The 13,965-nt window shown below is 38.0% G+C and overlaps 1 protein-coding gene across 7 annotated transcripts in view; it reads left to right on the forward strand.

Moving 5' to 3' along the window:
- BIRC6 (baculoviral IAP repeat containing 6) overlaps window positions 1-13,965 on the forward strand; it is an 854,588-nt gene that overhangs the window by 383,346 nt on the left and 457,277 nt on the right. For 5 of the 7 annotated variants that reach the window (XM_053711846.1, XM_053711848.1, XM_053711847.1 and 2 more), the window contains exons 34-38: window positions 2,465-2,596; window positions 3,549-3,764; window positions 4,727-4,910; window positions 11,770-11,925; window positions 12,783-12,916. In XM_053711846.1, the coding sequence (XP_053567821.1) occupies window positions 2,465-2,596; window positions 3,549-3,764; window positions 4,727-4,910; window positions 11,770-11,925; window positions 12,783-12,916 (822 nt within the window). The remainder of the gene's footprint in view (window positions 1-2,464; window positions 2,597-3,548; window positions 3,765-4,726; window positions 4,911-11,769; window positions 11,926-12,782; window positions 12,917-13,965) is intronic. The other 2 variants (XM_053711852.1, XM_053711849.1) reach the window with 2 other exon arrangements.

The following is a 13,965-nucleotide window of genomic DNA, read 5'->3' on the forward strand; positions in this document are numbered from 1 at the left end:
GAAGCGGATTATCTCAGTCGCCAGACGTTACATCCGGGCGAATGGTCTCTTCACCCAGAGGTATTTCTTCAGATTATTCAGATCTGGGGACTTCCAGAATTAGATCTGATGGCTTCTCATCTAAACAAGAAACTTCCCAGGTATCTGTCCAGATCCAGGGATCCTCAGGCGGAGGCAGTGGATGCATTGTCACTTCCTTGGAAGTATCATCCTGCCTATATCTTTCCGCCTCTAGTTCTTCTTCCAAGAGTGATTTCCAAAATTCTATTGGAACGTTCGTTTGTACTGCTGGTGGCTCCAGCATGGCCTCACAGGTTTTGCTATGCGGATCTCATTCGGATGGCCAGTTGCCAACCTTGGACACTTCCGTTAAGACCAGACCTTCTATCTCAAGGCCCATTTTTCCATCAGGATCTCAAATCATTAAATTTGAAGGTATGGAAATTGAACGCTTGATTCTTAGTCATAGAGGTTTCTCTGACTCAGTAATTAATACTATGTTACAGGCTCGTAAATCTGTGTCTAGAAAGATTTATTATCGAGTCTGGAAGACTTACATTTCTTGGTGTTCTTCTCATAAGTTCTCCTGGCATTCTTTTAGAATTCCTAGAATTTTACAGTTTCTTCAGGATGGTTTGGATAAAGGTTTATCTGCAAGTTCCTTGAAAGGACAAATCTCTGCTCTTTCTGTTCTTTTTCACAGAAAGATTGCTAATCTTCCTGATATTCATTGTTTTGTACAGGCTTTGGTTCGTATCAAGCCTGTCATTAAGTAAATCTCTCCTCCTTGGAGTCTTAATTTGGTTCTGAGGGCTTTACAGGCTCCTCCGTTTGAACCTATGCATTCTCTGGATATTAAATTACTTTCTTGGAAAGTTTTGTTCCTTTTGGCCATCTCTTCTACTAGAAGAGTTTCTGAGTTATCTGCTCTTTCTTGTGAATCTCCTTTTCTGATTTTTCATCAGGATAAGGCAGTGTTGCGGACTTCATTTCAATTTTTACCTAAGGTTGTGAATTCTAACAACATTAGTAGAGAGATAGTTGTCCCTTCATTGTGTCCTAATCCTAAGAATTCAAAGGAGAGATCTTTACATTCTTTGGATGTAGTCAGAGCTTTGAAATATTATGTTGAAGCTACTAAAGATTTTAGAAAGACTTCTAGTCTATTTGTTATCTTTTCTGGTTCCAGGAAAGGTCAGAAAGCTTCTGCCATTTCTTTGGCGTCTTGGTTAAAGTCTTTGATTCATCATGCTTATGTTGAGTCGGGTAAGTCCCCGCCTCAAAGGATTACGGCTCATTCTACTAGGTCAGTTTCTACTTCCTGGGCTTTTAGGAATGAAGCTTCTGTTGATCAGATTTGCAAAGCAGCAACTTGGTCTTCTTTGCATACTTTTACTAAATTCTACCATTTTGATGTGTTTTCTTCTTCTGAAGCAGTTTTTGGTAGAAAAGTACTTCAGGCAGCTGTTTCAGTTTGATTCTTCTGCTTATGATTTCAGTTTTTTTCATTATTAAGATTAAAACTTTTGATTTTGGTTGTGGATTATTTTTTCAGTTCCACATCTTGGGTATCTGCTATCCCATACGTCACTAGCTCATGGACTCTTGCTAATTACATGAAAGAAAACATAATTTATGTAAGAACTTACCTGATAAATTCATTTCTTTCATATTAGCAAGAGTCCATGAGACCCACCCTTTTTGTGGTGGTTATGATTTTTTGGTATAAAGCACAATTATTCCAATTCCTTATTTTTGATGCTTTCGCTCCTTTCTTATCACCCCACTTCTTGGCTATTCGTTAAACTGAATTGTGGGTGTGGTGAGGGGTGTATTTATAGGCATTTTGAGGTTTGGGAAACTTTGCCCCTCCTGGTAGGAATGTATATCCCATACGTCACTAGCTCATGGACTCTTGCTAATATGAAAGAAATGAACTTATCAGGTAAGTTCTTACATAAATTATGTTTTTGCTGCATTTGTTTTTAATCAGGTAGTTGATACACCCACTATGAACTAAGGGTTAATGTAATGGTTTTTCTGTGTTTAATGAAATGACTGGCGATCATGTCATTTTTTCTTAACCCCTCCCATGTGTGCTGATTGGACACCTGTTTTACTATTGTGCCTATAAATTGTATAATGTATGTATTTGTGATTAGCTTGAGAAAGGGGCAGGTGCCCCGAAATGTTGCTCTAATAAAGGTATAGCCCTAATATTGTGTGCCACCTTGTGCTTTTTTCCCCCATTGGAAGGTAAAGCATCTGAATTGCACAATTTGTATAAAGCTTCATACAGCCATAAGGCATAAGACTGTATATTAGAAGAGTGGAGTTACTTTAAAAATTTGGATAGTACTTTGTAATTCTCTCATGTTCAGATCATTGTATCCATTAAACTATTGAACTTGTGGAAGCTGCAATGAGTTATTTTTTTCGTTTAATAAATTAACTTTTCTTTTAGCAACTTAACCTACTAAAGGCAAAACAGAAGGCTTTAGTAGAGCAAATTGAAAAAGAAAAAATACAAAGCAACAAAGGATCTTCTTACAAGCTTCTGGTTGAGCAGGCAAAGCTTAAGCAAGCTACCTCTAAGGTAGGCAGTTTTTTCTTTGAGCTCAAACAATATTCAGTGTTCCTTAAAGGGATATCAAACCCAAACAAAATATTTTGTGATTCAGACAGAGTATACAATTTATAAAAAAAAAAAAATGGTTTCCAACTTCTATTATCAAATTTGCTTTATTCGCTTGGTATCTTTGTTAAAAGCTAAACCTTGGTAGGCTTGTATGCTAATTTCTAAACCCTTGAAGGCTGCCTTTTATCTCAGTGCATTTTGACAGTTTTTCACAGCTAGACAGCGCTAGTTCATGTGTACCATATAAATTATTTTGTGCTTACTCCTGTGAAGTTATTTAGGAGTCAGCACTGATATGGCTAAAATGCAAGTCTTGTCAAAAGAACTGAAATAAGGGGGCGGTCTGCAGAGGATTAGATACATTGCAATCACACAGATGTAAAAAGTATATCAATATAAGCATGTTGGTTATGTAAAACTGGAAAATGGGTAATAAAGGGATAACCTATTTTTTTAAACAATTACTTGGAGTAAACTGTCCCCCATTTAGGAAGCCAATAGCCAATTTTTTTTCCCCAAAAAGAAAAGATGTAAATTTGATAATAGAGGTAACAGATTTTTTTTTTTTGGACATGAGTTTGTTTGACTTCCCTTTCATAGTATGGTCCTTTTAAAAGTTTTAAGACTTTCCCATCTATTTGATGTGTGCAGTTTAACCCACTGGTAAATTATTTTCTTATATCCTTCTGTGGTGGGGGCTTTGGATTCCTGGAAGATGGACATTTTTATTACCTTTTTTTTTTTTATGTTAATCGTGAATTTTAGAATATATTTTTTTGTTTTGTCCCTAGCATTTGTGTTTTAACATTCAACCTACATTTCCCACATATCATTTACCAACATGAATCAAGTTTAATTATATGGATTATTGTCAGATGCAATTAATATAATGTGCAAATCATCTCCCCAGCACTTTAAGGATTTGATTCGTCTTCGCCGGACAGCAGAGTGGCCTCGATCCTCTCAAGATACTGAAGTATCTGCAACAAAAGAGAGCCCTGAAGTTGAACCTCTTCCTTTCACACTGGCACATGAGCGCTGCATTTCTGTTGTTCAGAAACTAGCGCTCTTCCTCTTATCCATGGACTTCACTTGTCATGCTGATTTACTTCTGTTTGTTTGCAAGGTAAACCTATTATTGAGGTTTTTTTATAGCATGTAATGCAAATTTTCATTTGTTCACTATGGCAAACAGTTATAAGATTGCAATAAAAACATTTTATTGAAGGTCAATAAAAGTGCGGGATTAGAGAACATATACTTAATGATAGAAAAATTATATTTTATCACTCAGGCTGGCTACAAAAATATTGCTCTTTGTATAATAGGCATCCACTTTATTATATATAAAGGAAGAAAGCTTAGCAACATTTAACAGAATAATTGTAAATACTTTTATTTTAAAGTTTAAAAACTCCTTCAAATTATTTGGTAAGTAATTAATTTGCAAACACCGGACCTGAAAAAATGATCTCAGGATCACATTTCACAGAGCTGCGTGAGCTGTTCAAGTCCGGTGTTTGCAGAGGCTAATTAGATGTTGTGGTAATGGTGAAAGGGGGAGGTAAGATTTCAGCACATTTTTACAGAGCAGACAAAATAAAAACACAGAGTGAGTTTAAGACTACAATGGGGATCTTTCCAGCTCTTCAGATTTGTGCACAGAACACACAGCTTTATTACACACCTAGCTCCAGCATGAGGTAGCAAGGGATGTCAGTGTGTGTTACGTTTGTATGCATATGCAGTGAAAGCACTGCAAGTTTTTTTTCTTAACTTTTTTACCAGCTTTAGCAACAAAATAGCTAATGCATGTATATTGCAAACTGTATCTACATCTAAAACTTTATGTAAATTGCCCATATTTGCTCGGGTGTACAATGTCCCTTTGTTTCATATACATATACACCTTGTAATTGGCTAGCTAGGGAAATCTGTGAAAAGGAAAAAAAAAATCTACTCATATGACAAAACAAAGTTGTATTATTTACGTGTGAAATGCTGCTTAAACATATTTTAAGCAACATCCCATTTTTGTTTGTCCCTTTAACAACCTACCAGGCATCTTATGCTCATCCTTGTTTTTAGGTGCTTGCCAGAATAGCTAATGCAACACGTCCAACGATACATCTGTGTGAAGTTGTAAATGAACAGCAACTGGAAAGGCTTCTGTTGCTGCTTGTTGGAACAGACTTCAACCGTGGAGACATCTCTTGGGGTGGAGCTTGGGCACAGTATTCTTTGACCTGTATGCTGCAGGATATCTTAGCAGGTACATTGTCTGTATTGTGAGATGTGGGTTATCCTGAAAATTACTTCAGTGTTTTCATGTCCTTCTGAAATTGGTAAATATATGCATTCCAAATATTTTGTGTCAGATTACAGTAGTTTTGTGATAATTGTCTCATTAAAGGGATTTAGCAATGCTCCGTTAGTAATAATAATAAAAAAGATAAAAATAATTGTGTTAAAGCAGGAAAAAATGTTTTATTTGCAAAATGAGACAAGGTAGCTAACACTGAACTTTTAAAGGGACACAAAACCCAAGTTTTCTCTTGTTAAGTGTATCCAGTCCACGGATCATCCATTACTTATGGAATATATTCTCCTTCCCAACAGGAAGTTGCAAGAGTCCACCCACAGCAAAGCTGCTATATAGCTCCTCCCCTAACTGCCATATTCAGTCATTCTCTTGCAAGCCTCAACATAGATAGGAGGTCATGAGAGTCTGTGGTGATTTATACTTAGTTTATTCTTCAATCAAAAGTTTGTTATTTTTAAATGGCACCGGAGTGTGCTGTTTATCTCAGGCAGTATTTGGAAGAAGAATCTGCTTGCGTTTTTGCTGTTCTCACACATTCTGAGGAGTGAGGTACTTCAGAGGGGGAATGGCGTGCAGGTTTTCCTGCAGATAAGGTGTGTGCAGTAAAATATTTTTCTAGGACTGGAATTGACAAAAAATATACTGCTGATACCGAAGTAATGTAAGTAAAGCCTTAAATGCAGTAAAAAGCGACTGGTATCAGGCTTATTAATAGAGATACATTCTCTTGTAAAAATGTGTTTTAAAACGTTTGCTGGTATGTTTAATCATTTTTAACATATGTTTGGTGATAAAACTTATTGGGGCTTAAGTTTTTTCCACATGGCTGGCTTAAATTTTGCATAGAAACAGTTAACTGAAGCTTCCCACTGTTGTAATATGAGTGGGAGGGGCCTAATTTAGCACTTTTTTGCGCAGTTAAAATTACAAAATGAATTATCCAGATTCCCTCAGCAGTCCCATGAATACTACAGGACATTTCTAAAGGGCTAAAAAGACTTCCAAAATCGTTTATAGGGAAGGTAATCCACAGCTCTGCTGTGGCAGTTTTGTTGTGTCTGTTTTTAAAAACGTCTATGTCGTTTTTTTGATCTGTTTTTTGCATTAAGGGGTTAATCATCTTAATCATCCATTTGCAAGTGGGTGCAATGCTCTGTTACCTTATTACATGTACTGTAAAAATTTTGTTTGTTTTACTGCCTTTTTTCACTGTTTTTCAAATTTTGACAAAATTTGTTTCTCTTAAAGGCACAGTAACGTTTTATATATTTGCTTGTTAACTTGATTTAAAGTGTTTTCCAAGTTTATTAGTCTCATTATTAGTCTGTTCTAACATGTCTGACATAGAGGAAGCTCTGTGTTCATTATGTTTTAAAGCCATGCTGGAACCCCATCTTAGAATGTGTACCAGATGTACTGATTTCATGTTAAACAATAAAGATAATTTTTTGTCTTTAAAAACATTATCACCAGAGGATTCTGTCGTGGGGGTAGTTATGCCGACTAACTCTCCCCACGTGTCAGACCTTTTGACTCCCGCTTTAGGGACTCACGCTCAAATGGCGCCAAGTACATCAAGGGCACTCATAGCGTTTATTTTACCAGGGGATTCTGTCGAGGGGAAAGTTATGCCGATTAACTTTCCCCACGTGTCAGACCCTTCGACTCCCGCTTCAGGGACTCACGCTCAAATGGCGCCAAGTACATCAAGGGCGTCCATAGCGTTTATTTTACAAGACATGGCAAAGGTGGTGAATAATACTCTGGCAGCAGAATTAGTCAGACTACCTGAAATTAAAGGAAAGCAGATAGCTCTGGGGGTAGATACAGAGCATACAGACGCTTTAAGAACTATGTATGATACTACCTCACAATATGCTTAGTCTGTGGGTGATTTTTTGACTCAGGGAAGATGATTTAACCTGATTCTGATATTTCTACATTTAAAATTTATGCTTGAGAACCTCCACTTGTTGCTCAGGGAGGCTTTGGCTGCTCTGAATGAATGTGTACAATCGCAGGGCCAGAGAAATTGTGTAGACTGGATAAATAATATGCAGTGCCGGTGTGTACTGATGTTTTTCCAATACCTAAAGAGGTTTACTAAAAATTTTTTTAATAAGGAATGGGATAGACCAGGTGTGCCGTTCTCTTCCCCTCCTATTTTTTAGAAGAATGTTTTCTAATAGTTACCACCACACGGGACTTCTGGCAGACAGTTCCTAAGGTGGAGAGAAGAGTTTCTACTCTAGCTAAGCGTACCACTACCTCTGGCGAGGACAGTTGTGCTTTTTAGATCCAATGGATAAAAAATGTTTATTCAATAGGGTTTTATCCTGCAGCCCCTTGCATACATTGCTTCTGTCACTGCTGCTGCGGCGTTCTGGGTTGAGTCTCTTGATGAGGCTTTACAGTTAGTGACTCCATTGGATGAATATATTTGACAAGCTTATGCTAGCCAATTCCTTTGTTTTCTGATGCCTTTGTTCATTTGACTAGACTAACGGCTAAGAATTCTGTTTTTTACTATACTGGCGCGCAGAGCGCTATGGCTTATATCATGGTCAGCTGTCGTGACTTTAATAAATAAGCTACTTAACTTCCCTTCAAGGGGCAGACCCTATTCGGGCCTGGTGTGAAGGAGATTATTGCTTATAGCACTGGAGGAAAAGGTCATGCCCTTCCTCAGGATAGGAATCAAGGGCCAAAAAAGGTCTAATTTTCGTGCCTTTTAAAACTTCAGGGCAGGTGTGGCATCCACTTCCTCTAAGGCAAAACAAGAGGGAATTTTTGCTCAGTCCAAGGCGGTCTGGAGACAAAGACCTGGAACAAAGATAAGCAGGCCAAGGAGCCTGCTGCTGCCTCTAAGGCAACATGAAGGAACGGACCCCTATCCGGTAACGGATCCTATAGGGGGCAGACTTTCATTCTTCGCCCGGGCGTGGGCAAGAGATGCCCAGGATCCCTAGGCATTGGAATTTATATCCCAGAGATATCTTCTGGATTCAAAGATTCCCCCCCCCCCCCAAAAAAGGGGAGATTTCGCTTTTCACAATTATTTGCAAACCAGATAAAGAAGGAGGCATTCTTACATTGTGTACGAGATCCATCCAGTTCCAAGAGAGGAACATGGACAGAGTTTTTACTCAAATCTGTTTGTGGTTCCCAAGGAGAGGGAACCTTCAGACCTATTTTGGATCTAAAGATCTTAAACAAATTCCTCAGAATTCCGTCATTTAAGATGGAAACTATTCGTACCATCTTAACTATGATCCAGGAGAGTCAATAGAGGACTACAATGGATTTGAAGGATGCTTATCCTCACATGGTGATGCATATAGATCACCTTCGTTTTTCAGGTTTGCCTTTCTAGACAGGCATTACCAGTTTGTAGCTCTTTCCTTTGGGATATCTACAGCCCCAAGAATCTTTATGGAGGTTCTGGGGTCGCTTTGGCGGTCCTTAGGCCGCGGGGCATAGAAGTGGCCCCTTAGTTAGACGACATCCTGATACAGGCGTCAAACATCCAAATTGCCAAGTTTCATACGGATGTAGTACTGGCATTTCTGAGATCACATGGGTGGAAAGTGAACAAGGAAAGAGTTCTCTATCCCCAATCTCAAGGGTTTCCCTCCTAGGGACTCTGATAGATTCTGTAGAATTGAAAATTTACCTGACGGAGTCCAGGTTGTCAAAGTTTCTAAATTTCTGCCGTGTTTTTCATCCCATCCGCGCCCTTCGGTGGCTCAGTACATGAATGAAATCGGCTTAATAGGTAGCGGCAAGGGACATAGTACCGTTTGCACGTCTACATTTCAGACCACTGCAACTATGCATGCTCAGTCAGAGGAACGGGGATTACACAGATTTATCCCCCTGTTGAACCTGGACAAAGAGACCAGAGATTCTCTTCTCTGGTGACTATGTCGGGTCCATCTGTCCAAGGGTATGACCTTCCGCAGGTCAGATGGGACAATTGTTACAATGGATGCCAGCCTTTTTAGGTTGGGATGCAGTCTGGAACTCCCTGAAGGCTCAGGGATAGTGGACTTAGGAGGAGACCCTCCTTCTAATAAATATTCTGGGAGTGATATTCCATGCTCTCAGACTTGGCCTCAGTTAGCAACTCTGAGGTACATCATACTCAGTCGGACAATATACACGACTGTGGCTTACATCAGCCATCAAGGGGGAACAGAAGTTCCCTAGTGATGTTAGAAGTCTTACAATAATTCACTGGACAGAGACTCACTCTTGTCTATCAGCTATCCATATCCCAGGTGTTGAGAACTGGGAGGTGGATTTTCTAAGTCGTCAGACTTTTCTTCCGGGGGAGTGGGATTTCCTTCGGAGGTCAAGACCAAGCAGGAGAGGGCTTTGGTGTTTTTGACAGCGCCTGCGTAGCCACGCAGGACCTGGTATGCAGATCTGGTGGACATGTCATCCTTTCCATCACGGCCTCTGCTTCTGAGACAGGTCCCTCTACTTCAGGGTCCTTTCAACCATCTAAATGGATTCAATCTGAGATGGACTGCCTGGAGACTGAACGCTTGATGTTATCAAAGCATGGCTTCTACGAGTCAGTCATTGATACCTTAATACAGACATGAAAGCCTGTCTCTAGGAAAATTGAACATAGATATGGTGTAAATATCTGATTGTTATGAATCCAAGGGTTACTCATGGAGTAAAGTCTGGATTCCCAGGATATTATCTTTTCTCCAAGATATTTTTGAGTAAAGGGTTGTCAGCTAATTCCTTAAAAGGGACAGATTTTTACTCTGTCTATTTTTTTGCACCAGCGTCTGGCAGGTATTCTAGACATTCAGGCATTTGGTCAGGCTTTGGTTAGATCCAAGCCTGTGTTTAAAGCTGTTGCTCCACCATGGAGCTTAAACCTGGTTCTTAAGGCTCTTCAAGAAGTTCCGTTTGAACCTTTTTTTGTTCCATAGATATCAATCTTTATCTTGGAAAGTTCCTTTTGGGTAGCTATTTCCTCTACTCGTAGAGTCTCCAAGTTATCTGTGTTACAATGTGATTCTCCTTATCTGGTCCTTCGTACGGATAAGGTAGTCCTGCGTACCAACCTGGGTTTTTTCCTAAGGTGGTATCTAACAAGAACATCACTCAAGAGATAGTTGTTCCATGCTTGTATCCTAATCCTTCCTCAAAGAAGGAACGTCTATTACACAATATTGGACATGGTTTGTGCTTTAAAGTTTTACTTACAAGCTACTACAGTTTTCATCAAACGTTCACCTTGTTTGTTGTCTATTCTGGACAGAGGAGAGGTCAAAATACTTCAGCAGCCTCTGTCTTTTTGGTTAAAAAAGCATAATTCATTTAGCTTATGAGACTGCTGGACAGCAGCCTCCTGAAGGGATTGCAGCTCATTCTACTAGAGCTGTGGTTTTCACTTGGGCCTTTTTTAAATGTGGCTTCTGTTGAACAGATTTACAAGACGGAGTCTTGGTCTGCGCTTCATACTTTTTCAAATTTAACAAATTTGATACCTTGCTTCTTCGGAGGCTATTTTTGGGAGAGAGGGTTTTTTTACAGGCAGTGGTAACTTTCGTTTAAGTACCTGCCTTGTCCCTCCCATCATTCGTGTACTTTAGCTTTGGTATGGGTATTCCATAAGTAATGGATGATCCGTGGACTGGATACACTTAACAAGAGAAAACATAATTTATGCTTACCTGATAAATTTATTTCTCTTGTAGTGTATCCAGTCCACGGCCCACCCTGTCACTTTAAGGCAGGTAATTTTTTCATTTGAACTACAGTCACCACTGCACCCTATGGTTTTTCCTTTCTCTGCATGTTTTCGGTCGAATGACTGAATATGGCAGTTAGGGGAGGAGCTATATAGCAGCTTTGCTGTGGGTGGACTCTTGCAACTTCCTGTTGGGAAGGAGAATATATTCATTAAGTAATGGATGATCTGTGGACTGGATACACTACAAGAGAAATAAATTTATCAGGTAAGCATAAATTGTTTTTCCCCCATAATTCAGAGCATGCAATTATTAAACAACTTTCTAGTTTTCTATTATCAAATTTTCTTTGTTCTATTGAAATCTTTTGTTGAAAAGCATGGAGGTAATCTCAGCAGTGTGTACATGTCTGGAGCACTATATGGCAACAGTTTTACTGTCACATGATTTTTGCAGTAAAAGTGCTCTTTCTGAAGATGCAAAAGAAATTGACTGGAACTGTTGTAGGTGTCAGTTAGCAACCACTTTAAACGTTTAACTACTCCTTTGCCTTCCTTTAGAAACTATAGCCCCCTTGTGCGGAAAATAATTTAAACTTGCATGATTCAGATAGAGCATTTAATTTTAAGACACTTTTAAATTCCCTTATATTTTCAAACCTGTTTTGTTCTCTTAATATCCCCTGTAGAAAAAGAATACACACACATCCTACACTAGTGGGAGCTAGCTGATGTTTGGTGCCTGCACACATTTACCTTTTGTGATTGGCTAACTAGATGTGATCAGCCAGCTGCCTGTAGTGCAATGCTGTTCCTTCAGCAAAGAATAACAAGACAATGAAGCACATTTGATAATAGAAGTAAATTGGAAAGTTGCTAAAAATTGTATGTTATATCCAAATCATGAAAGTGAGAAAACTTTGGTTTTAATTTCCCTTTAAGTATTCCGCTTAGTGCTTTTATTACAACAATGATACAGACTGTTTTATATCCCTTTACGTCTCATGAGGATAAGTAACAAATGTAATCTTTTCACTAACATTCTATTTAGTATCAAGTTTGAACTCTTACATTTAATTTGTTGTCTTGCAGGAGAGCTATTGGCTCCTATAGCGGCTGAAGCTCTGGATGACAATGCAATGGGAGAAGAAATATGTGCTTCAGCTGGTGATTCTGATGACTCCCTACATCATTCTTCTGTACCCTTAGGGGACAGCATGGATGAGCCATTGACACCAGACATCACAGGTAACTTACTGTACCATTACTCAGTTTTGAAAGAGAAAATATCAGTTAGCCTTTTTTAGGGGAGTGTTAAGTTTTTCATGAGGTTTTTTTTGAGCATTCCGTAACCTTTCATGTACATTGTTTGATTAGCTTGGTTAGCTTTTGACTCTTATAAACGGTATAAATGAGTAACTTCACATTATGGTGCCTGGTTAGCCATTGATAATTAGGGTAAATCTCTTAATTTAATGTGAATATTTTTATGTGTGTGCCCTTTAAAGGGACAATAACATCACTAACATATTTAAACTTTCATGATTCAGATAGATCATGAAGTTTTAAGATACTTTCCAATTTAATTTGATTAACACATTTTGCACTGTGTTTATATTAACATTTTTATGAGGCACCAGCACTTGTTAATTATGCAATTCTACTGTATTTAACGGTCCTTTAAGTTAGCCATTGGTTATTTTACATAACAGAATTATTTTTGAACCACTTGCCTTAAATATGTATGCAGTTTCAATGAATATTTAGATCATGAGCTTTAAATGAAGAATGTTTGCTTTAACATGTCCCTTTTTTAATGCTCCTTTTAAAGCATAGCAAGATGAATAAAGGAGTTAAATTGAATTTCTATAAAGATTATCCTCATTTGGCAACAAAAATGGTGACGTTAAAATAAATATAGTACTGTAGTATGCCTGTAGTATGTGGCAATGACTTACACTTGTTTTTGTAAATGGTTACAATGGTCATAGACAAAGCACGAAAGCACAGCCTTAAAATTGCCCAGTAATCATCACCATGGCCCAGGCATTTAGGTGGCATAGTTTGCTACTTGGCAGTATTAAAGCTGATTTCATCACTCAAAGGTGCTCCACCTCTGTCATCTTTGGATAAAGATAAAGAAATTGACCTTGAATTACTGCAAGACCTGATGGAAGTTGATATTGATCCTTTAGATATTGATTTGGAAAAAGATCCCCTCGCAGCCAAAGTCTTCAAGGTATGGTGCATGAGTTTTTATATTACATTAGAATTGTGTTTTTTTTTTGTTTTTTCATTTTTTTATTCTTTAATATATATATATTTTTTAAATATTTTAAACATTTGCATCATGGTGTTTTCTACTATATTTTAAAAGTTTAATATATTCATTATATTCAAGATAGTTATCTAAATAAGATGTTACCATTAATTACGTGAATTTCATTGTATTAATTGTACAATTCCATTTAGATAATCTTTTAACATTTTGAGGTTTTGAATAAGATATTTGAATTCACCTTTATTTCAGGAAATAAATGCTTAAACGCACACATTTTTTTCTCTCTCCTTTTTTAGTACATCCAATTTTGCTGGGATATGTACTAGGATTTTACAGTCAGAAATTAAATGTAACCAAACATTAGATAAAGATTAACCTACTTCACAATTAGTTTATATTCAGCAACTTCAAGAGTTGGTTAATGCATTGATTCCACATCCAATTAATTTTCATACTGAATGCAAAGATCATGCTAATTTAACAATCGCAGGTAGTATCAACTGAGCCATTGAATTCAGTGTAATCCTTGTTCCTCCTTGCCATACACGCATGAATCTCTATATTCCGCTATAAGCAGTTTCTCAAGCAGGCGCGTAACCATGCGTGCATTGCAATGGTTTGCATTATACAATTTCTGGCTGTATTGTACTTATCTTCTTTTAAAAGAGAGAGACGGCTTGCAAGTAAAGACAAAAATATATTTCTCCTGTTAAGTGTAGTCAGTCCACGGGTCATCCATTACTTATGGGAATATATCTCCTCCCTAACAGGAAGTGCAAGAGGATCACCCAAGCAGAGCTGCTATATAGCTCCTCCCCTCTACGTCATACCCAGTCATTCTCTTGCACCTAACTAATAGATAGGACGTGTGAGAGGACTGTGGTTATTAAAATTAGTTTTTATATCTTCAATCAAAAGTTTGTTATTTTAAACAGCACCGGAGTGTGTTGTTTTTTCTCAGGCAGCATTAGAAGAAGAATCTACCTGAGTTTATGTATGATCTTAGC

Source organism: Bombina bombina, chromosome 4, assembly GCF_027579735.1.
Source record: "Bombina bombina isolate aBomBom1 chromosome 4, aBomBom1.pri, whole genome shotgun sequence".
NCBI lineage: Eukaryota > Metazoa > Chordata > Amphibia > Anura > Bombinatoridae > Bombina > Bombina bombina.